Genomic DNA, 22,352 nt, shown 5'->3' with positions numbered 1-22,352 from the left:
TGTTGTTAATATTAACTTTCCTACAAATAATGTGTTAAAGTTCTTTAAAAAATTGTTCTCTTAAAGTTATACACTTCTTCCTTGACTGCATTATTTATGAAGAAAGTATTTTCTAAACGAAGTAAATTTGTATCTATTTAGTTAATCTCAAATTCTCAATTAGTGAAATGAGGCTTTAAGTGTACTTTGTATTTCACCACCTAATGTTTTCCTCAAAATAGATCTTAGTACCTTATGAATGGATTATTTTTCTAAAAATTAATATGAAGGCTGTTTGCCTGGAATTCAGAATACTTTTTTTTTTAACAAAGAAGAAAAAATTATATAGCTTTTTGTTTGCTTTGTAGATTAGGCCATAAAGTCTATTTAGCTTACAATATAGTAGAAATAATATATATTAGCATTGAAAAAGTAAAAAGAACAATTCTGTTCTGTTCTGTATCAATATTGTATTTATATTTATTAAATATTTACGGTGCCAGACACTGGAAATATAAAGACAAAAAAAAATCCCTGCTCTCAAAGACTTATATTCTACTACTATTATCTCCTTCTTCCTTAAATCCCCCTGCCATCAATTAAATAAGAAACAAATCCTCTCCCTTTGAAAGGAAAAATCTTCAAAACCAATGCTTTAGAAGAAAAAGAGAAGAGTTGAAGATTTTTGTAGAAATTCTTAGTGGAATTTCTGAGCACTTTTAATTTTTTTTGGCAGCACTGATATTATGTCTTAATTTCAATTCAAAACACCTGGTTTCTTTTCCCTTAATTCAGGTGTATCAGTAACATTGCTCTTACACTCAGTCATGATTCAGGTCATTATTTAACTCCCAGAATAAAGTAAGCTTAGGAAAAGGAGAGAGATTTTCCTGAGAGAACCAGGTAAGAGATGAAAGAGAGAATAAGATGGTTAAAAGAAATACATACAGAAAAAACTTTTACTGAGGTGAAATTAACAGATATGAATGGTGAAAGAAGAAAATTGGGAGCAAATAATGGGCAATGATAAAACAAAAACAATCCTGCACATGTTTTGCCCTAAATAACAATCTTTTTGTTGCTTGATTTTCTTAAGTATAGTTTTCTTGAGGGTGTAGAAAAGAAGTATATGAGAGACATTATGTCAGAGGTTCAGACCTTTCTATGCTGACCAAAAGGTGGTGCCATTGTTCCATGACAGCTTGGTTGTTGTCTAGAATGATTTGGTAAATGTAATGGGGTCAAATGGAATAGGAGATTGTGCAATTGGCTAGTGTGTAGGTAAGATGTTTATAACCCAATATCTATTTCTATAAAGTACCCTTTTTCTAATAAGGCATTAAATCTGTGTCCTCAAAGCTTCTGTGAATGAATAATTTGAAATTAAAAATGTAGTTTTTCCACCAAAGATGCTATTGATTCTTTATAATTCTGCAGATCCAGAATGAGGACAGTGTGGTACTTTTTCTGGTGGCGTGGACTGTGACAGAGATTACTCGATATTCCTTCTACACATTCAATCTTCTGAACCACTTGCCATACTTCATTAAATGGGCCAGGTGGAGATGTCCTGTAGTTTTTGTGCATGTTCATTTCATGAATGCTGTGCTAACCTTAAAGAACAGATTTTAAGTTTTGGCCACATGTCAGTAGGATACTGTCATTCTGGATTTTAGGAAATGTTACAATTTGCATTCTAAAAACTGTGCAACTTAAATTAATAGTGTAAATTATCTTAACATTTCAAAATTCAAATTGTTCAGACTATGAACATTAAAAATATTATATAACCTTGGACAAGACATTTCATCTCTTCTGGGCTTAAGAAATTACTCTTCTATTAAAATGAGGAAGTCAGACTAAATTATCTCTAAGCTCTTTTATGTTTCCAGCATGTTTTGAATTTGTATTTTACTGACCCAAGATAAAACTTGTCTCTCCTTTTTATGTTAAAGCCCAATATAAAATTTTTAAGTCTATCAAAACTATTTCAGAAATACAAAGAATTTTGTATGAAATGGCATAAAATTCACAGTTTAAATTCTGGTAGTGTACAGATATCTTTTACTTGAAAAATTGGCATTCACATAAATCTGTTCCAATATCTTTTATCCTTCATTCACAAAAATAGTATTATTTACTATTAGTAAGATACTAGAGCCATTTAAAAAGTCAGATTCTATTTGTGTGTTATTTGTTCTATCTGTAGATAAACCATAATTACTTAAGAAATCCATCACAGTAAATCACCACTTAAGCGGTTCTTTAAATAGGATTTTGTCCGGTTAGGTATAGTCATACTATATAGTTTTCCCTTTCACATAGTGACCTTTCCCATCATGGTTCTGGTGTATCCTAGGTTAGTATAAGAAATTAAATGGGAATTTTTGGGAAGTTTTGCACAAGCCACAGACGACAGGCAAAGGCCAGCAGGTAACACAGAAGAAGTTTAGAAACTCAGAAATGCATAAAATATATGTATAGTATTGTATAATATCCACTCAAATTTTACAGTAAGGTACTGTAAACACCCCATAGAAGAAAAAAGAAAAAATTCTTACTTTTTCTCTGGTACAAAGGGAAGGTCAAAAAATTTTACACAGATTTTCCACATCATGGGGATGCCAGGCCTTTAATCCCCACAGCGTGGAAGGTTCAGTTATCCCTTCCACATAATTTTTTGAGATATGAGATTGAACTGTTCTAGCTAAATTCTTTTGCTGACTTAATACATCATAAATTTACTATGTAAAACAAAGGGTAAATAAGCTATATATCTTATTGCACTTTTGAGAGTAAATCATCCAGAGATTTATTCATTCCACTATTAAAGAATAATAGAATCAAATAGCTGAGAGGGGTTTTTACTTGAGACATTTCTCCCTGGTTCTTACATTATTTCCAAAATAAAATGAGATGTTTATGATCTCTTATGATGTTTCAAACTTCAAACTCGAATGGTGTTCCTAAACTTTGGTCTTGGGGTCACTTCTTTGATTGAATTGGGCATGTTTTAGAGCCAAATGTACTTTGAGAGCTTATCCTGCTAAATAATTAAATATCTTAAAAATACTGACATTTAAATATCAAATTAGCCCATCTAAGATAGTAATAAATTCAATTGAACAAATATTTATTAAATGCCCACTCTGTATAAGGGAAAAATACTGCTATTTGAATTGTAGGAAAAACTATCAGATATTCACAGCTTGTGTGCAAATGTACTTCTGAAGTTTTATACTCTGATCCTGAAGTTCTAATCTCTTTCATTTGAAGACTTCACTACCATCTTATATGTATGTTGGAGGTGGCATTTTCTTTCCCCACACATGTTTTGCATTCATTTGCAGCTTTTGAGCCTTTTAAATAACCAACCTGTTTCTTTACAGTGGGCTGTTTTTTAAAAATGCAATTAGGTTTCATTAATAAGTTATGTGATCAATTCTTTTTTTGGATATTTTCATCATTTAGGAATATCATTTATGTTATCAATTCTTTTTCAAGCTTGATCTCAACCTTTACACCCTCATTTACCTATCTGTTCATAAAAAAAAGTTTCCTATTTCAATGCTGCCTTAAAAACCAAACATCTGGCTAGGTTAAGGAATGTTCATTGTACATTTCTTTCAGGCTCTTGCTCTAGCTTTCAATGCTTTGCCATGCTGCCTTTTAGTGAGTAATTAATTGCTTCTGCATGCCTTGACTGAGTTTTTGAAAACATTTCCAAAATACTGCCATTACTTAATTTCCATGTTGAATGTGATATTTTAAAGACATTTTGCATTGCTTGCCTTACTATTAAATGACATGCTCTGGGTTTATATTATTTCCAATTGCATATGTTCATTTCATCTATTTCATGTTATTCAGGTCTGTGTTTAATAAAGCCTGCGAATGCTGCATGAAGATGTTGTATGTATTGGTTGTTGGTGGGCATTAAGGTTCTCATTCATTTCTAAATACATTTGTCAATCCTATAGATAACCTGAGGTTATATTTACAAGTCTATATCTATTCAAAATATTGGACCTTCTCTTAACAATAATTTGCTTTGGAATCTCTTAAATTCATGAAAAATATTTCCTATGCATAAAACATAAGGACTGCTATGATATTATACTTGCATGACTTAATTTTGCCTATTAGTTACTGTTCTGAATAAGTAGTAAGTAAAATAAATGTTTGTATAATGAATCACATTTTCCCTCTGGCTTCCATTTTGTTTTCAAATATGTGTTTCCTCTAAAAAAATAACTTTTGATCTCAACACATAATAGCAATCACACTTAAGAATTCTCACATCCTGTCAGGAAACATGCCTTTTTCAGTGCAAGTGTAGGGCTAATCAATTAATTTTCCTATCGAGGTCCTGTAAGAAGTTTATTTAATGAATAGTCCTTCTACACATTCTTTTAAAAATGTATACTTGAAGACCTGAGTTCAAATCCAGCCTCAGGCACTTCCTATCTCTGTGAGGGGTTGGGGTGGGGGTGGGAGGTTGGGGTGGGGCAAGTCATTTAACCTCTGATTGCCTGACAAAGTGGATCTACTAGATGTACTGCTGAAGAAAATGGCAAACCATTCCAGTATCTTTGCCAGCCACCAAATGGGGTCAGGAAGAGTTGAACAGATCTGAAATAATTGAACAACAAAGGGTAGGGAACTTTATTCTATTAAAGATCAATGATAAATAAAAATCATCTTTGGACCAAAGCACAGGTAAAAATAACAATATATATATGTATGTAAATATTATCATACATATAGATTCCTTTCAAAGAGATCTCATTTTAAGGACATGCATCTCATTTAGGGAAATGTATATTTCCATTTTATATTACAGCATTTTAAAGAGGAAAGAGACTTTTAAGACAAAGAAAGGAAAAGTCATCTAGGAAAATATCTTTTCCAGACTTATGAGCTTAGGTTCAGAGGAGAGAAGGGGGAGGGAGACATCAAGGCCAAAATCTTCCATCCAATCTTAGCCTTGTTCCCCATAATCCTAACTTGATCAATTCACTTTAATGTCCTCTTCTGTGCAACCTTACCAGTTGCCTCTCCTCTGCTGAATGTTAATTCTATACTTTTCAAGTTCCTAAAATATACATTTTTTTGTGTATCTTTGACCTGAGTGAACCTTTGGTCAAGTAATCCTCATTATTTATATTCCTTCTTTCATGGATTTAAAGAATGATTTCAAATGCTTTCAAAGTGTCCACTTAATTTCTAGTTTTTATCTGACCTTCAGATGCTTTCTGAACTTCTGAATTCGTTCCATTTGGGCTTTCTATTTTTTGAATAATTCTTTTTTTTTCTCTGCAATTTTTCTTTTTATTTTACCAGTCAGCCAGCTATGCTAATTTAGTTGTGTGGAAGATGAGTGTTTTCATCTCTAGCACATGTTTTTTTTTCTTTCTAGGCACACATGCACTTAAATTTCAGATAAAGTGTTTTTTAAAAAGTCAGGAACTTACAGGAAGCCAGGAAATCCTTTAAACTTTTATCTTTTCAACTTTTCCCTGATTTGGGCTATTGTTTTCCTTCTAAAACTGAATAAAAAAAGAGATGATGTATTTGTTGTCTCTTCCACCAGGATGTTAAACTTAATTCTGTTACAATCAGTATCAAATAGGAGTCAGATCATATAAAAATGGTTTTCACTCCATCTTGTGGCCTTTAAAGATATTCCTGCTAAACAGATCATTTAAAAATTTTTCTCTAGGCTTTAGTAGAAAGGGAAGAGACACCTAACAGGCACCAGGAAGGAAATGAAATTGTCATGAGGAACTCTTTTTCCTTACCCTAGTTTAATCTACACCACACTTTGGCTGCGATGTTACTGTAGCACAACTGAGTAGCTGGAAATGTCACATAGATTAATTTTCTGATTTCAATTTAATAACTTCCATTGCTGTTCTTTTAAGTAGTAAAATCAGTTTTTGCAAAAACAAATTAGCAAATAAATGTATAAGTAACAAAGATTTATGTTTAAAAATTCTTTTTAAATAAAAACTTTATAACTGGAAATTTCAAGATTTGTATGTGGGCAGCTAGGTGGCATGGTGGATAAAGTGCCAAGTGTGGAGTCATAAAAACTTATCTTCAGTTATGACCAAGACTTTCACATAGCACCAAGTTCAAAGACTGTCTCTCCATTATAGGTAGAAACTCTTTTTTTTTAGGCAATTGGGGTTAAGTGACTTGCCCAGGGTCACCCAGTAAGTATCAAGTGTTTGGTCTGAGATCAGATTTGAACTCAGGTCCTCTTGACTTTAGGGATGGTGCTCAATCAACTGTGCCATCTAGCTGCCCCATAGGTAGAAACTCTTGACAGGTGCTGTTCCAATTCAGGGGTAGTTTTTGTTTTTTAAATCATTTGAATAATGCAAATGAAGAAGAACCAATTATACACTAATAGTACTCATTATACAAGAGCCAGAGGGAAAAGTACTAGATAGATTTTGAATTACTAGATCAAACCCTTCTCCTCCTCCTCCCTCCTCCCCCATATACTTGCTTATAATGTGAGGACGTGCAAGTTACTTAATTCTCTAAGCCTTAAGTTTTCTCATTAGGGAAATAGTGATAGAAATACTCGAATTACCTAGCTCACAGAGCTGTTGTTAGAAAAAAGCATTGCAAACCTAAAAACACTATGTATTTGAATTGTTATTATCCTATTAAGAGACCTTGACTTACCAGCTGGAAATCTGTGCTAAGATGTTTGTAATTTGTAAGTGTTGGCAGAGGGAGAAATGTTTTAAGTAGTTTTGCAACTACAAGAAATCAAAGAAATTAGATTTGAGTCATTTGTTAGAAAATAATTCTCTGGTCTTTTTTTTTTCTTGCAGATATAATTTTTTTATCATCTTGTATCCTGTTGGAGTTGTTGGTGAACTTCTGACTATTTATGCAGCCTTACCCTATGTGAAGAAGACAGGAATGTTTTCACTAAGACTTCCTAACAAGTACAATGTTTCCTTTGACTATTATTATTTTCTTCTTATAACTATGGCCTCCTACATACCATGTAAGTATGTGTTGTCTACTACTTTGATGTAGAATTGGGAATTTTTTTCTATAATAGTTTAATTTTTGGCATCGTTACAATAATCTAGTTCAATAGGTGAAGGAATGACATAGATATTTACAGCTAAATATAGTAAAACTTCTCTCTTTTTAAATTGTGTATGTATAAATAAAGCATTTATTGTCTGTTAACTATGGGCCAGGCCTTGTGCTAAGCCCTGGGGGTGCAATACAAGCAAACATGATAGTCCCTACCTTTAAAGCACTTTCAAGCCAAGCCTTCCTAGGTTCTGGGAAATCTACCCTGCTTGCAGGGCAAGAAAGTGATTAGGGAAAGGGGGGAGGTTTATGTACCTTCCAGTCTTGGCTAGAGAAGAGTTTGGGATTAGGCAGTGTTTCCCAGTCAGAGGTATATGTTGAGGTTTAGAGGTGGAGGGGTGCTGGGACCCCAAAATCAAAACATGTGGGTCCTGCCTGAAAGAATTTGACCCAAATCTTCTTTCATCCAAAGACAAGGTTTATTAGAACGTCCATCATTTTGGGCAGACTCTTAAGGAGTCTGAACATTAATAAGCAGTGGCTAGATTATAAGAATCTGAGCAGTGGCTAGATTTTAAGAATCTAAGCACCTTAATGGAGACAAAATGGACTTTATATGCAGAAAGACTGTGGGAGGGACCTAGGAGTGGCTGGTTTGGGGGACTGGAGGAGGGCTCTAAGGAGATCTGGATGGGAGTGGCCAGTAAGCTAGGGTGAACAGAACTCTTGGGACCTGGACCAGGTGGCCTAGGGAGAATGGAGCCTAGCTAGGATTAAGGGTAGGAAATGGCCTTCAGCCATTTGGAGGTAAAACAATGGAGGGGAGATTGGGTGTTGCCAGTTGATGGGATTATGGCCTCAGGCAACAGCCAGAGATTTGGCCAGGTGGGAAAGTCCAGGGTTTTTCCTTTCTGGGGTCTAGATCCCAACCCCATCAGCATGTTTGTACATTATTGTTTACATGTTATTTCCTCCATTAAACTGTGAACTCCCTGAGGGTGGAGACTGGGATTTTATTTTTTTTTTGGTCTATATTTATGAAGTTTAGGACAGTTGTTTTTCAGTCGTGTCCAACTCCTTGTGACCCCATTTGGGGTTTTCTTGGAAAAGATATTGGAGTGATTTGCCTTTTCCTTCTCCAGCTCACTTTACAGATGAGGAAATTGAGGCAAATAGGGTTAAGTGACTTGCCCAGGGTCACACATGTATCTGAGGCCAGAATTGAACTCAGGAAGATGAATCTTCTGACTCTAGGCCTGACACTGTATCCACTGTGCCACCTAGCTGCCCATAGGTTGGGGCCAGGTTACCCAAATAATCCAATAAACATTTATTAAGTACTTGAGATTTTTGAAATACCCCTAAACAGTCTTAATTTATGGAGAATTCAGGCTATCAGAAGCACTGACCAGTATATTTGTTGTTGTTTGCTGTTCAGTCATTCCAGTCATGTCCAACTCTTTATGACCCCATTTGGGGTTTTTTCTTGGCAAAGATATTGGAGTGATTTGCCTTTTCCTTCTCCAGCTCACTTTACAGATAAGGAAACCGAAGCAAGCAGGGTTAAGTGATTTGCCCAGGGTCCCACAGGTAGTAAGCCTCTGAGGCCAGATTTGAAGTCAGGAAGATAAGCCTTCCTGATTCCAAGCTCAGCACTCTTTTCACTGTGCCACCTAGCTGCCTCCCACCTGACACATAGTAGGTACTTAATAAATGTTTATCGGCTGACTGAATTAAGTAGTTCTCATTTGTGATTTCTTGAAATGTAGTTCTGAAAAAACAGGCTTTGAAAAAGTCCATTGTAGAGGCAACTAGGTGGCACAGTGCATAGAGCTTCGGCCTTGGAATCAGGAGGACTGGAGTTCAAATCAGACCTCAGACACTTAAACACTTATTAGCTGTGTGACCCTGGGCAAGTCACTTACCCCTAATTGCCTCACCAAGAAAAGAAAAAAAGAAAAAGTCCATTATTAAATCCAAATCACTCTGGCTTTCATTGATTGGCCAATATTAGATCCCAGTCCAAGTCTCTGTTGCTCATTGTTTGGGTTTTGATGGCTCTGAGTGGGTGTAAATAGCAATTGTTTAGGATCTAGACAGAAACTCTAAGGGTCTTCTCCTCCTAGATTTATTCTTTTTGTGATGACAAAGGAGGCCATCTTTTCTCTCAATTCTTACCTAGCCTTAATCATTGGGCATTGCCTTAGACCAACTAAGACCTGGGAAACACCTTAGCTTAAAAAGGCCAAGGTCACCCACTGCATCCTGGGCCATCACCTGTGGTCTGGCCATGGGACTCAGATGACTGGAGGAAAGAGTGAGGCTGATGACTCTGCCTCGCTTAAATCCAATTCACTGGCAGGTCAAGACATCACCTTCATGATGTCATTGGTTCTCTTCCAGAACTAAGGACAAACAACGATATTTACTGACTGACTTGACTACTTGATTTTCAATAGTCATGTATTCTAGGATGTATGATGCTGAGCAGAACCTATGCTAAACAACACTGAAATTTACTGTTATACTATTCTATAAAGAAAAAAAAGGAGGGAATTGCTAAGCAAATGAATATAACCAGTGCTGTCAGGGATAGGGAGGCTGTGAGTGATGGGGAAATGGTGACCAGATCTATGATTTGAAATTGCCCAGGTGGGAGCCCCTCTATTAATGTTTATTAGCATCCAGTCTATTATTGACGGTTCTAGAGAGAAGTTTGGAATACTGACAGATTAAATTGCCCATAGCACTCATACTCACACAGTGTGTGTCAGAGGCAGATTTGAACCCATTTCCTTACAGGATCATAGATTTTAAACTGCAAGGGACTCTAAAGGTCATTTAGGCCTCCCCTCTCATTCTATAGATGAGGAAAATGGAGGCTCAGAAAAGATACATGACTTGCTTCCAAACCAGACAGCTCTGTCACTTACAAGCTAAGTCGTCTGATTCCAAATCCAGTGATCTTTCCACTGTGACATCCATTCATTAAAAGATGGCCCTGAAGGCCCCACACTTGGCAACATCTTTGTCAATGGCTTTTTAGCCTAGTCTATGTTACTGTACTATATACATACTTGAGAGTAATAACAATGCTTCTTCCCTAGTCTGATCATTTGTAATTTCATTGATCTGCATACTCATTCTAAGGGTCAGAGAGCAGCCAATCTATGCTTCATCATACTGAGTGATTTTTGTTCCTTCCAGCTGTCAATGACCAATCCCATGATTTTTCCAGAGATCTCCCATAGAGGTTTTACTTAATGTGCTGGAGGCTTTGATGGGTATTTTAATATGTCATGAATAGTAGCATAACACTTGTGTTATCTTTATCCCTCATTCTTGCTTATCAAGGGAGCAAGGTGGTGCAGTAGAGAGAGTACCAGGCCTGGCATCAGGAAGACCTGAGTTCAAATTTGACCTCAGACACTTACTAGCTGGGTGACTCTGAGCAAGTCACTAAACCCTGTTTGTCTCAGTTTCCTCATCTGTAAATGCACCGGAGAAGGAAATGGCAAACCACTCGATTATCTCTGCCAAAAAAAACCCCAAATGGGGTCATGAAGAGTTAGACATGACTGAAACAACTGAAAAACTTGCTTGTCCACTTTCTTTCTCTCTTCGTATGTGTTCTTGGTGATGTTTAAGATCTGAGAAATTAGAGCTGGAAGGGATGTCAAACCCCCTCATTTTATTATTAATTTATTTTAATTTATCAACAATCACTTCCATATGCTTTTGAGTTTTAAATTTTTCTTCCCCTCCCTCTTTCCCTTTCTCCCCAAGACGGTGCACAATCTAATATAGGCTATACATATACATTCCTATTAATCATATTTTCACATTAGTCATATTGTAAGAATTAGAACTAATAGGAGGATCCACCAGAAAGAGGAAACAAAACACAACAGAAGAAAAAAAATAGCAAATAGTATACTTCAATCTGCATTCAAACCCTATAGTTCTTTCTTTGGATGTGGATAGTATTTTCCATCATGAGGCTTTTGGAGATGTCTTAGATTCTTGTATTGCTGAAAGGAGTTAAGTCTATCAAAGTCAGTCATCACTCAATGTGGCTGTTACTGTGTACAACATTCTCCTGGTTCTGCCCAATTCACTCAGCATCAAACCATGCAAGTCTTTCCAGGTTTATCTGAAGTCTGCCTGTTCATCATTTCTTATAGCACAACAGTATTCCATTACGTTCATATATCACATTCACAATTATGATTACTGTGTCTTTCTCTCTATCCTTTCCCCCCCTGTTTATGCTTTTCTTTCTCCTTTCTCCTTTTCCCTCCTCACTAATGTTTTGCTTTTGACCACTGCCTCCCTCAGTCCCACCACCCTTCTATTAGCCCCTTTCCTTTTCTTTCCCCTTTTCCCTCCTACTGCCTATAGGGCACGTTAGATTTCTATACCTAACTGATTATGTTATTCCGTTCTTGAGCAAGGTTCAAACAATGCTCATCTCCCTCCCTTCTTTCCCTCTGCTGTAAAAGTTTTTGTGCCTTTTCCTGTGATGTAATTTACCCTTGTCTGCTTCCTCCTTTCCTTTTCTCTCAGTACATTTTCTTAGTTAGATCAGATTAATTCACTTACTTGGATCCATTTAACCCACTTGATTAGATTTTTTTCATCATTACATCAAAGTCAATTTATACCCACCCCCTTTACCTATACCCCTTAACATGGTGCAATAACAATACAGTTCTCAAGAATTACAAGTGTCATCTTCCGTTGTAGGGATATAAACAATTTGCCCTTATTAATAACATGCTGTTTCTTTCTGTCCCATTTGCCTTTTTATGTCTCTCTCATTGAGTCTTGTATTTGAAGATCAAATTTTCTGTTGCACTCTGGTCTTTTTATCAGGAAGGTATGGAAGTCCCCTATTTCCATGCATAGCCATCTCCTCCCCTGAAAGATCATGCTCATTTTTGCTGGGTAGTTGATTCTTGGTTGTAATCTAAGCTCCTTTGCCTTACAGAATATCATATTCCATGCCTTATGGTCTTTTAATGTAGAAGCTGCAAAGTCCTGTGTAATCCTGTCTATGGTCCCATGTTATTTAAATCATTTCTTTCTGGCTGCTTGCAGTATTTTCTCTTTGACCTGGTAATTTTGGAATTTGGTTACTATATTCCTTGGTGTTTTCAGTTTGGGATCTCTTTCAGGAGATGATTGGTGGATTCTTTCTATGGCTATTTTATCCTCTGGTTCTAGGACCTCAGGACAGTTTTCCTTTATGATTTCCTGAAAGACACTGTCCAGGCTCTTTTTATCATTGTGATTTTCAGGTAGACCAATAATTTTAAAATTGTCTCTCCTGGATCTATTTTCCAGGTCAGTTGTTTTACCAATGAGATATTTTATGTTTTCATCTATTTTTTCATTCTTTTGTTTTCGTTTGACTGATTCTTGCGCTCTCATAGAGTCATTAGCTTCCATTTGCTCAATTCTAATTTTTAACAAATTCTTTTCTTCTGTTAGATTTTGTACCTCCTTCCCCATTTGGCCAATTGTATTTTTTAGGAACTTGTTTTCTTCAGTGTACTTTTTTTCCAGTTGGTCAATTGTATTTTTTAAGGACTTGTTTTCTACAGTTAATTTTTGTCCTTCATTTTCCAGGCTATTGACTCTCTCTTGCATACCTCTCATTTCTTTTCCCATTTTTAGTTCTACCTCCTTCATTTGACTTTTAAAATCCTTCTTGAGCTCTTCTAAGAAGGTTTTTTGGGCTTCAGACCAGTTCATATTCCCTTTTGAGGTTCCGGATGTGGGTTTGTTGACAATGTTGTCCTCTTCAGAATTTCTGCCTTGATCTTCACTCTTCCCATAATAAGAATCTATTGTATGTTTCTTTTTGCTCATGGTGTTTGCTTATTTCCTGCCCTTTAAAGAGATTGGGCTGTCCTGCTGGGGAACAGAGGGCACTGACCCAAGCTTCTTGTGTTGGGAGCCTATGGCCTGGTCAATGGCTTTGTGTGCTGGGGCCTCCAATGCTGGCAGTAGGAGGCTGTAGGATTCTGGCAGCTTACCTGGTGTTGGGCTGGAATCAGCAACACTGGAGCTCTAGGGGTAGGATTGGGTAGTATGGTTCCTGGAGATTTCCTGCTCACCCAGGGCTTTCCTTCCTTTTGCTTTCTTCAGCTCTTTTCAGAAGGATGTTGTAGGGTGTTTACCCACCTTGGGGCCCTTGGAGGGCTGCTTCCTTTAGTTTTGCTGAGGCACTGGGAGAGCAGGTTGCAGTAGAATGCCGAGGCACCTGGTGGTTTTCTGAGCTGGTTTCCACCAGTTCCCCCACCCTCAATGAGGCACTCGGGGGTCCAGGTGTTCGTGTTTGCCTGCTCTACCACCTGGGCTTCAGGATCTCCTCCCAGTATGCTGAGGTGAGGCTTTCCATTACCTTGCTGGGATGCTTCCCATTCTGTACTGCTCCCCTTCCCCAAGATAAGAGGGGCCTTTCCAGTTAATTCCTCAAACTACCTGGGCTACTGGACTGCTGCACCCCATCTTTCTTCTGGTTCAGCTGTTCCAGGGTTTTTCCTGGGGTGACATTTTCTGGACTTTCAGGGGTTAGTAAGGGAAGCTAAGAGAGCAACCCCCTCATTTTAAAGATGAGAAAACTGAGGCCCAGAGAGGTTTAGCAACTTGCCCAAAGGCACACAGGTAGCAGGTGGTAGAGCCAGGATTGAACAAAGTTCCTCTGACACTAAACATTTTCCCTTTTGCCTTCTCCTTATTCTAGATGGCTCTCTCCCCCTACCCTCTTTTTTCTTTTTTTTTTAACATTTAATAATTTATTTATTTTTAGGTTTCACCATTCACTTCCACAAGATTTTGAGTTCCACATTTTCTCCCCCTCTCAACCCTCCCCCCACCCCAAGATGGCATACATTCTGAATACCCCTTCCTCTGATCTGCCCTGCCTTCTATCACCCCCCCCACTTCTGTTATCCCTTTCCCCTTCTATTTTCCTGTAGGGTAGGATAGATTTCTATACCCCATTGCCTGTATATCTTATTTCCCAGTTGCATGTGAAAACAATTTTTAACATTTGTTTTTAAAACTTTGGGTTCCAAATTTTCTCCCTTCCTCCCTCTCTACCTACCCTTATTAAGAAGGGAAACAACTCGATATAGGTTAAGTATGTGTAGTCACACAAAACACTTCCATAGTAGTCATGTTGTGAAAAACTAACTATATTTCCCTTAATCCTATCCCACCCCCCCATTTATTCCATTCTCTCTTTTAACCCTGTCCCTCCTCAGAAGTGTTTGTTTCTGATTACCCTCTCCCCCTATCTATCCTCCCTTCTATCATCCCCCACCTCTTATCCCCTTCCCCCCTATTTTCCTGTAGGGTAAAATAGATTTCCATACCCAATTGAGTGTGTATGTTATTCCCTCCTTAAGCCAATTCTGATGAGAATAAGATTCACTCATTCCCTCTCACCTTTCCTTCACTTCCCCTCCACTGTACAAGCTTTTTCTTGTCTGTTTTAAGTGAGATAATTTACCACAGTCTACCTTTCCCTTTCTTTTTCTCCCAATATAATCCTCTCTCACCCCTTAATTTTATTTTTTAGATATGACACCTTCATCTTCAACTCACTGTATGCCCTCTATCCATCTGTGTATGTATCTATCTATCCATTTGTCTATCTGTCCATGTAATTTTTTCCCTCCAACTTCCCTAATACTGACAAAGGTCTCATGAGTTACAAATGTTATCTTTCCATCTAGGAATGTAAACAGTTCAACTTTTATAAGTTCCTTATCATTTCTCTTTCCTGTTTACCTTTTCATCCTTCTCTTGAGTCTTATATTTGAAAGTCAAATTTTCTATTCAGCTCTGGTCTTTTCATCAAGAATGCTTGACAGTCTTTCCCTGGGTAGGTGATTCTTGGTCCTAATCTTATGTCCTTTGACCCGTGGAAGATTATATCCCAAGCCCTCCAATGCCTTAATGTAGAAACTGCTGAATTTTGTGTTATCCTGATTGTGTTTCCACAATACTTGAATTGTTTCTTTCCAGCAGCTTGCAATATTTTCTCCTTGACCTGGGAACTCTGGAACTTGGTTATAATATTGCTAGGAGTTTTCCTTTGGGGATCTTTTTCAGAAGGTGATTGGTAGATTCTTTCCATTTCTATTTTACCCTCTGGTTCTAGAATATCAGGGCAGTTTTCCTTGATAATTTCTTGAAAGATGATGTCTAGGCTCTTTTTTTGACCATGACTTTCAGGTAGTCCAGTAATTTTTAAATTTTCTCTCCTGGATCTATTTTCCAGGTCAGTTGTTTTTCCAATGAGATATTTCACATTGTCTTCTATTTTTTCATTCTTTTGGATTTGTTTTTACAGTTTCTTGATTTCTCATGAAGTCATTAGTTTCCATTTGCTCCATTCTAATTTTTAAGGAAGTATTTTCTTCAGTGAACTTTTGGACTTCCTTTTCCATTTGGCCAATTCTGCTTTTTAAGGCATTCTTCTCCTCATTGACTTTTTGGACCTCTTTTGCCATTTGGGTTAGTCTATTTTTTAAGGTATTATTTTCTTTGGTATTTTTTTGAGTCTTTTTTGAGAGGCTGTTGACTTGTTTTTCATGATTTTCTTGCATCACTCTCATTTCTCTTCCCAGTTTTTCCTCTACTTCTCTAACTTGCTTCTCAAAATCCTTTTAGAGCTCTTCCATGGCCTGGGACTGAATCATATTTTTCTCGGAGGCTTTGGATGTAGGAGCTTTGACTTTGTTGTCTTCTTCAGGTTGTATGTTTTGATCTTTGTCACCACAGTAAGATTCTATGGTCTGACTTTTTTTTTGCGTTGTTTGCTCATGATCCCAGCCAATTACTTGAGTTTTAAATCCTTTGTTAAGGTAGCGGTCTGCTTCCAGTGTGGAGAATGTACTGTCCCAAGCTTTGGGGGTTTTGTGCTGCTGTTTTAGAGATACTTCTAGGGACCTGCAAATTTTCAGTTCTTCCAAGGTGGTACAATCAAGGGTGAGGTGTTTACTCCTTTCCTGGCCTGGACTTTGGTCTATGAGTGACCACAAGTGCTCTTTTCTGCCTTGGAACTATGAAGAAGATTCTCTCTGTGCCGCCACCACAAACTCTACCACGCTAGCGCTCGTCCTCACCCTAGTACTGCCACCCGGAGCTGGAACCCAGATCCAAGCATGAGCAAAGCAACAGAATCCTGCTTCAGCACCAGCAAAGATATCCTTGCAATCCCCCTCTGTTCGGCTGCTAGATTCCCCCTCAGTCTGTGGGCTGGGAGCTTCAGAAACAGTCACCACCCCTGGGCTGTGCCGGGACTAGGGCCAGACCAATCTCCTCTCTCACCACAGTCAGACAGATCTTTCCTACTGATCTTCTAAGTTGTCTTTGGTATTTGTGGGTTGAGAAGTCTGGAAACCATTACAGCTCCTCTTGATTCAGTCCCCTGAGGACTGCTCCAGGTTGGCTGAGGCCTGGTCTTTGCCTGTGTAGCCTGCGTGGCCCATGCTGAACTGCACTCCTCTACCAGTTTGGCATGATATGCCTTTCCAATCAACCATCTAGGTTGTTTTGGGCTGGAAATTTGTTTCACTCTGTCTTTTTGTGGTTTTTGCTGCTTTAGAATTTGCTTAGAGCCATTTTTTACAGGTATTTGGAGGGGTTTGGGGGAGAACTCAAGCAAGGCTCTGCTTTTACTCTGCCATCTTGGCTCCGCTCCACCCCCTTCTCCAAGAAGTCTCTCTCTCACTCTTTCTCTTTTTGGATGGGGGGCATAAATAGGTCTCCTTTTACTTGTTATAATATGGAATTGAAGTTATTTTATATAAGCATGTATATGTTGTATATGAAAATAGGATACATGTCTAAAATGAGATTTCTTTGAAAGGAAAAACTATCTGTACAATTCTACACTGAAAAAGAACATTAGTTAAAGTCCAAACACAAGCTTTTTGTGAGCCAGGTACGGGGGTAAATGGAGGTAATATTTAGACCACATATTTTATTCATTTTATTTAGTTTTGGATAGTGGATTCTTTTTGTTTGTTTTTTTTAATCTTCTGTTGGATTCTGGGTGTCCTAGACCGTGGAGACAGTTGAAGTTGTTTTATTTTTGGCCTATCATTTCTGTTTTGGAGAGCTTTGAGAGGTTGTGAGGATTGAAGAAAATGTCTAGTCCACCATCTTGTTGCTTACATGACCCAGAAAAGTCCCCCATGTTCACTGCATTTCATTATATATGGATTATTCTTATTGACTTTAATATCAAATAAGCCTTCTTTATTTCTTCCCCTTCTGAAAAAAATCTTGATAAACATGCTGTGAAAACTTTTATTTATTAAAGCATTATTGATAAAAATGTTCAGCAGCACAGGGCCAAGCATAGATCCCTGGGACATTATACTAGAGACTCCTTTCTAAATTCACACTGAACTTTTAATAGCTAGAATTTGTGTTTAACTATTTCCATTCCACATCATTGCACTATCAAATGACCTACATCTCCCCATTGTTTTCCTCAAGAAGAACCTGAGAAGCTGTCACATTTGCTTTAAGTTTGCTTTAAAAATAGTTTGCTAGGCAAACAATGTCTAATAACACTCTCCTAATGTATCAACTTGGTGATATTGAGAACTGGCCCTATTGAGAATTGAGATAATGAGATCGGCCCCACTGAGAAAATGAAACTAGTCTTGCATGGCCTATTCTTGATGAAGCTGTTCTATATTTTTGTGATCATTGTTACCTTTTAAGTTGCTCATTAACCATCCCGTTAATAATTAATTTTAGAATTTAGCCAGGAATCAAACTCAAGCTTTTCAACTGGTAATTTGCAGTCTCTATTATCTTTTCTTTAAAAAAAAAAATCAGGACAGTATCTAACTTGACCTGGCTCACACTGCTAATAAGTGTCTGAGGAAAGATTTCATCTCAAGTCTTCCTTACTCCAAGGCCAGTACTCAACCCATTGTGCCACCTACCTTTACCATGTTTCATCAGAAGATGGAAGTATAACATGGCCCTGCTTTGAATTCCAAAATATTAAACTTTCCAGACAACAAAGCTGATTCAAAATCTGTATTGTGTGTCTAAAAAGGGTTGCCCTCCTTATTTTTTCTAATTATACCCTGGCACTGTTGAGTGATATCAGAGCCAGAAAGGACTGAAACTGAAGTTTTTCTCCATCAATAAGGTAGCAGCATTTGTTGCTGCCTCTTAGTGGGCAGGCTACCAGGCAAGCATCCCAACCCAAAAAGGTACCAGGTTCATTCCTGACACCTCCAATGAGACAAGAAAAGGAAATCCTCAGGAGAATTTCATGTCAATGGAGAGAGAGAAGTGGGGGCTTTTCTAAACATTTCATGTAGTTTCTGAAAATGTTCTGTTTGTCTAAAAGCTTCAGACAGGCAACTTTGGAGATCTTCTGGAAAGTCTAAGCTTTTTGGTGACTATAGTACCTGTAACTGAAGAACTCTGGTTGCATGAGAATCAGCCTGACTAGGATATTACTACACTTTCGTATGAAGTAGCACTTGGGATACTTACTCTTTTAGCATCGGTCATATATATATATTAAGATTCCTACACATGACTAATGTGAAAATATGTTTAATAGGAATGTATATGAAGAGCCTACATCAGACTGCACGCCATCTTGGGAAGGGAGGCAGAGAGGGAGAGGGAGAAAATTTAAAACTGAAAAGCTTATGAAGTGAATGTTGAAAACTTAAAATAAATTAATATTTTAAAAAAGATCCCTACATAGAAGTCCACATATTATATGTATATGTAACATCAGAACATATCAACCTTTCACGTACCCAAAGACCTTGAAACTTTTAGCTCCCCTTGAGCTAAGCATTTTCAAGGTGGTGAAATGAGTTCTGAATACGGAAACAGAGGATCTGGGTTCAAATGTGAGCTCTGACTGGGCCACTTTGGACAAATTGACTAGATCTCCTCATCTGTAAAATAAAAAGGTTGGCCTCAAGTGCATTAACATTCACTGTTTTGCTCTGATATATACAAGTATTTAACACTTATACACATACATATGTGTGTTTGTGTGCATATAAACATACACACATGTATGTATGTATATGTATGTGTACATACATATATATTCTTTGTGTTTGTATCCCTAGAGCCAAGCACAGTATCTGACACATAGTAAGTGTTTAATAAATTCACCTCTGTCTGCCTTAGTTTTGTCATCTGTAAAATGGGAATAATCATACCAAGTACCTCCCAGGGTTGTTGTGAAGTTAAGATAAAATACTATTGGTAAAGGGTTTTGCAAACCTTAAAATGCTATGTTAGTGTCAGTTGTTATTTTATATAAAATCTGAATATACATTTTGTGCGCATATTCTGTGTACACATGAAATATATACATAGATGTGTATACGTAGAGGTCCATTTGCCCTCAATCTTTGTTCTTTTCACTGGGTAGCTGTTGACATAATTAGAGTATCATTAACTTGCAGCATTATCCGATTTTTCCTTGTTTTCTCTCTTTTCAATCAAGTGTTCCCACAGCTCTATTTTCACATGTTGCGGCAAAGGAGAAAGGTGCTTCACGGAGAGGTGATTGTGGAAAAAGATGATTAAACAGCCCTACGAGGAAGGTGCTTTTTCAGAATAAGGATTTTACAAAAACTCTGATCCTCATCATCATCCAGGTTTAATAACAAGAATAAACAACATCTTGAAATACCCTGGATTGTATTGTTTCCTAAATGTTAACTTGAGACTTCATATTTACCATTTTTTTAACCTCAGTTTATGCCATGTTCTTTTCTTTTCTTTCTTTCTTTTTTTTTTTTTGCTGTTTAGGCAATTGGGGTTAAGTGACTTCCCCAGGGTCACACAGCTAGTAAGTGTCAAGTGTTTGGTCTGAGGCCGGATTTGAACTCAGGTCCTCCTGACTTCAGGGCCGGTGCTCTATCCATTGCGCCACTTAGCTGCCCCTATGCCATGTTCTTTTAAAGGCAGTAAGTTCTATGCAAATATCAACCATAAAATGTTAAATGGATTTTTATTATTAAATATCTAATAGGTATCAGGAGTCATTAGGAGTTAATGCGATAAGAGTCAGATAGGAACGTTACTTAAAGATTCTTCAATAATCTCAGTAATGTGTTTTTCTTGAAGAAAACACAGTCTTCTAAAATCAATGTTAATAAATTAGTTTAGTGCCTTAATATTATAGGAGTGGGAATGAGTGCGATTCAAGTGACATTTGTCAACTCAAGTAAATCTAAGATCATAATTTCTTTAATAACATATTGATACTCCTCTAACTCAATTTGTCCAGCTATGAAATAAAGTATATGATCCCTGGTGGTGCAGGAGGGACATATACAGTTTTCTATAATAGGACTTTTTTGTGGGTCTAGGAAACTCCTGGATGAAGATTACCAATTACCAATTACCATTACCAATCAAGATTTGCAACTATTTTGTCACTTTTAGTCTTAGAGAGTTGCCTGGGTACTGAGAAGTTAACTGATGAATCCAAGGCTTCCTGGCTGTGAGGAGGACTCTGTCCTATAAAATTATAAAGTTAACAAAAATGACAAGTGGTCATGCTTAAGTGAGGGGTTTAGTATAAGGGCAGGGCCAGGCATTTGTATGCTCTAGGCAAGGTTTGACACTTTGGTCCCCTTGAATTTGAAAATGGTGCCCACTGAATATTTCTGTCCACTGGAGACTATAGGCCTTGGCTTTAACTCATGTGTCTTGAAGGATCACAAAAGAAATGCCTGTGAAGCTCTCTGTAATTAAAAAATATGTATGTTTTAAATACAATATTGATATCATTGATAAGTGTCTCCCCTTTGCCTCCACTCACCTTGCATTGCCAGGCTGCTGCCTACCCTGTACCTAGTCTATTCTACCCCTAATTCTGGCATTAGGTATATGTAGTCTTTAACAATGTGTTCAAGCTGCTGATAAACATTTCTGGAAAAAAATTTGTTTATTTGGATACCCACCCTTACCCTCAAAGTTAGCTTAGTACTTTTTACTTTGATATTTTTTCTCCTGTTTCTCAGGAGTTAAAGAAGTTAGCAAAAGTAAAACTAAGTACATACTTCCACAATAAAACCTTGTTATAATTCTATTATCAGTGTCTATATCATAGTTCCTCTCTTAAGGAAAAAAAAAACACTTTATAACAAGGTCTTTTACATATATAACTAAACCCTCTTTAAGAAAGACCTTTCCCATCTTATCCCAAATTCTTCTCTGTATCAATAGCTGTAATTTACATGTCTATTAGATACGTTTTTTAAAATGTATTTTAATTTTTAAGATGACCTTTCTAAGTTTTGGGTTGACATTGATTTCTTCTCATAATAAAGTGATTTTGGGCAACTGTTTAACCTACTTTAGAGATATTTTCATATGATTTGGGGGGGAACCCCTAGAGTCATAGACTAAAGTTTGGCTTTCAACATACTGTATTGTTTACATTTACAGTCAATAGATGTAATGTTATTTTTCAAAATTGTTTCATTTTATAGATGTCTTTCAAAATTCTTTAATATAATAGGGATGTTGGTATTTCAGAAGCTTTTTTTTGTTTGCCAATTTTCTTTTAAAATAAGTTGGTGATCAAAGGTGCTATCATTTCACTTATTAAACTATATTTTAATGTTTTATACAGCTGAATGTCCTAATGTGTGATGTTATTGGGTTACTTATTTACAAGATATATATGCATACTATATACATAAAGACTTCTGGTCAGTTTCTTTTAATCCTGAGAAAATCTACATTGAACATAATAGATATTTGCAGTTTCATATACAATTCTCTTATGTCCTACTATGTATGTAGAAATACTCATTTTACTTGATGTTTATGGTCAGATTTTAAGAAAGAAAGAAGCTTTGTAGTTCAATCCAATAAACATTTATTAAGTGCCTTCTATGTGCCTGGCATACTGCTTAGCACTGGAGATACAAATAAGAAAAAGAAAGGCAGTCCCTGTCATTAAGGAGCTTATAATCTAATGAGGGGAAGACTACCCGCACAAGGAAACTGAAAAGAAAGGGGGGACGGGTCATGATGTCAAAACCTAAGAGAGCTGCTGATGGAAAGTGGAGAATACCCTGGAAAGTTCAGATCCCAGCCCTGTTTTGGGAAGAGTTGAGCACACCACCTTCCAGCACTCCAGTCTGAGGGGAGAAGCCAGAGGGATTTGAGAAGGTGTTGAGTATCAGAAGACTGAGTCAAACAGCATGATGATGAGATTTCATCCTACGTGGGCCTCGATGTTCCATGCAGTCCAAATCATA

The 22,352-nt window shown here is 37.1% G+C and overlaps 1 protein-coding gene across 2 annotated transcripts in view; it reads left to right on the top strand.

Moving 5' to 3' along the window:
- Positions 1-21,717, top strand: part of HACD1 (3-hydroxyacyl-CoA dehydratase 1) — a 40,769-nt gene extending 19,052 nt beyond the window's left edge. The window contains exons 5-8 of one of the 2 annotated variants that reach the window (XM_020966888.2): positions 1,417-1,538; positions 3,850-3,891; positions 6,831-7,009; positions 19,577-21,717. In XM_020966888.2, coding sequence (XP_020822547.1) covers positions 1,417-1,538; positions 3,850-3,891; positions 6,831-7,009; positions 19,577-19,659 — 426 coding nt within the window. In that variant the 3' untranslated portion in view covers positions 19,660-21,717. The remainder of the gene's footprint in view (positions 1-1,416; positions 1,539-3,849; positions 3,892-6,830; positions 7,010-19,576) is intronic. The other variant, XM_020966889.2, reaches the window with a different exon arrangement.
- The last annotated feature ends 635 nt before the right edge of the window (positions 21,718-22,352 follow it).

The sequence above is a fragment of the Phascolarctos cinereus genome, unplaced genomic scaffold (genome assembly GCF_003287225.1).
Source record: "Phascolarctos cinereus isolate Bilbo 61053 unplaced genomic scaffold, phaCin_HiC Scaffold_1;HRSCAF=81, whole genome shotgun sequence".
NCBI classification, from domain to species: domain Eukaryota; kingdom Metazoa; phylum Chordata; class Mammalia; order Diprotodontia; family Phascolarctidae; genus Phascolarctos; species Phascolarctos cinereus.
This window is presented reverse-complemented; position numbering and strand designations above follow the sequence as displayed.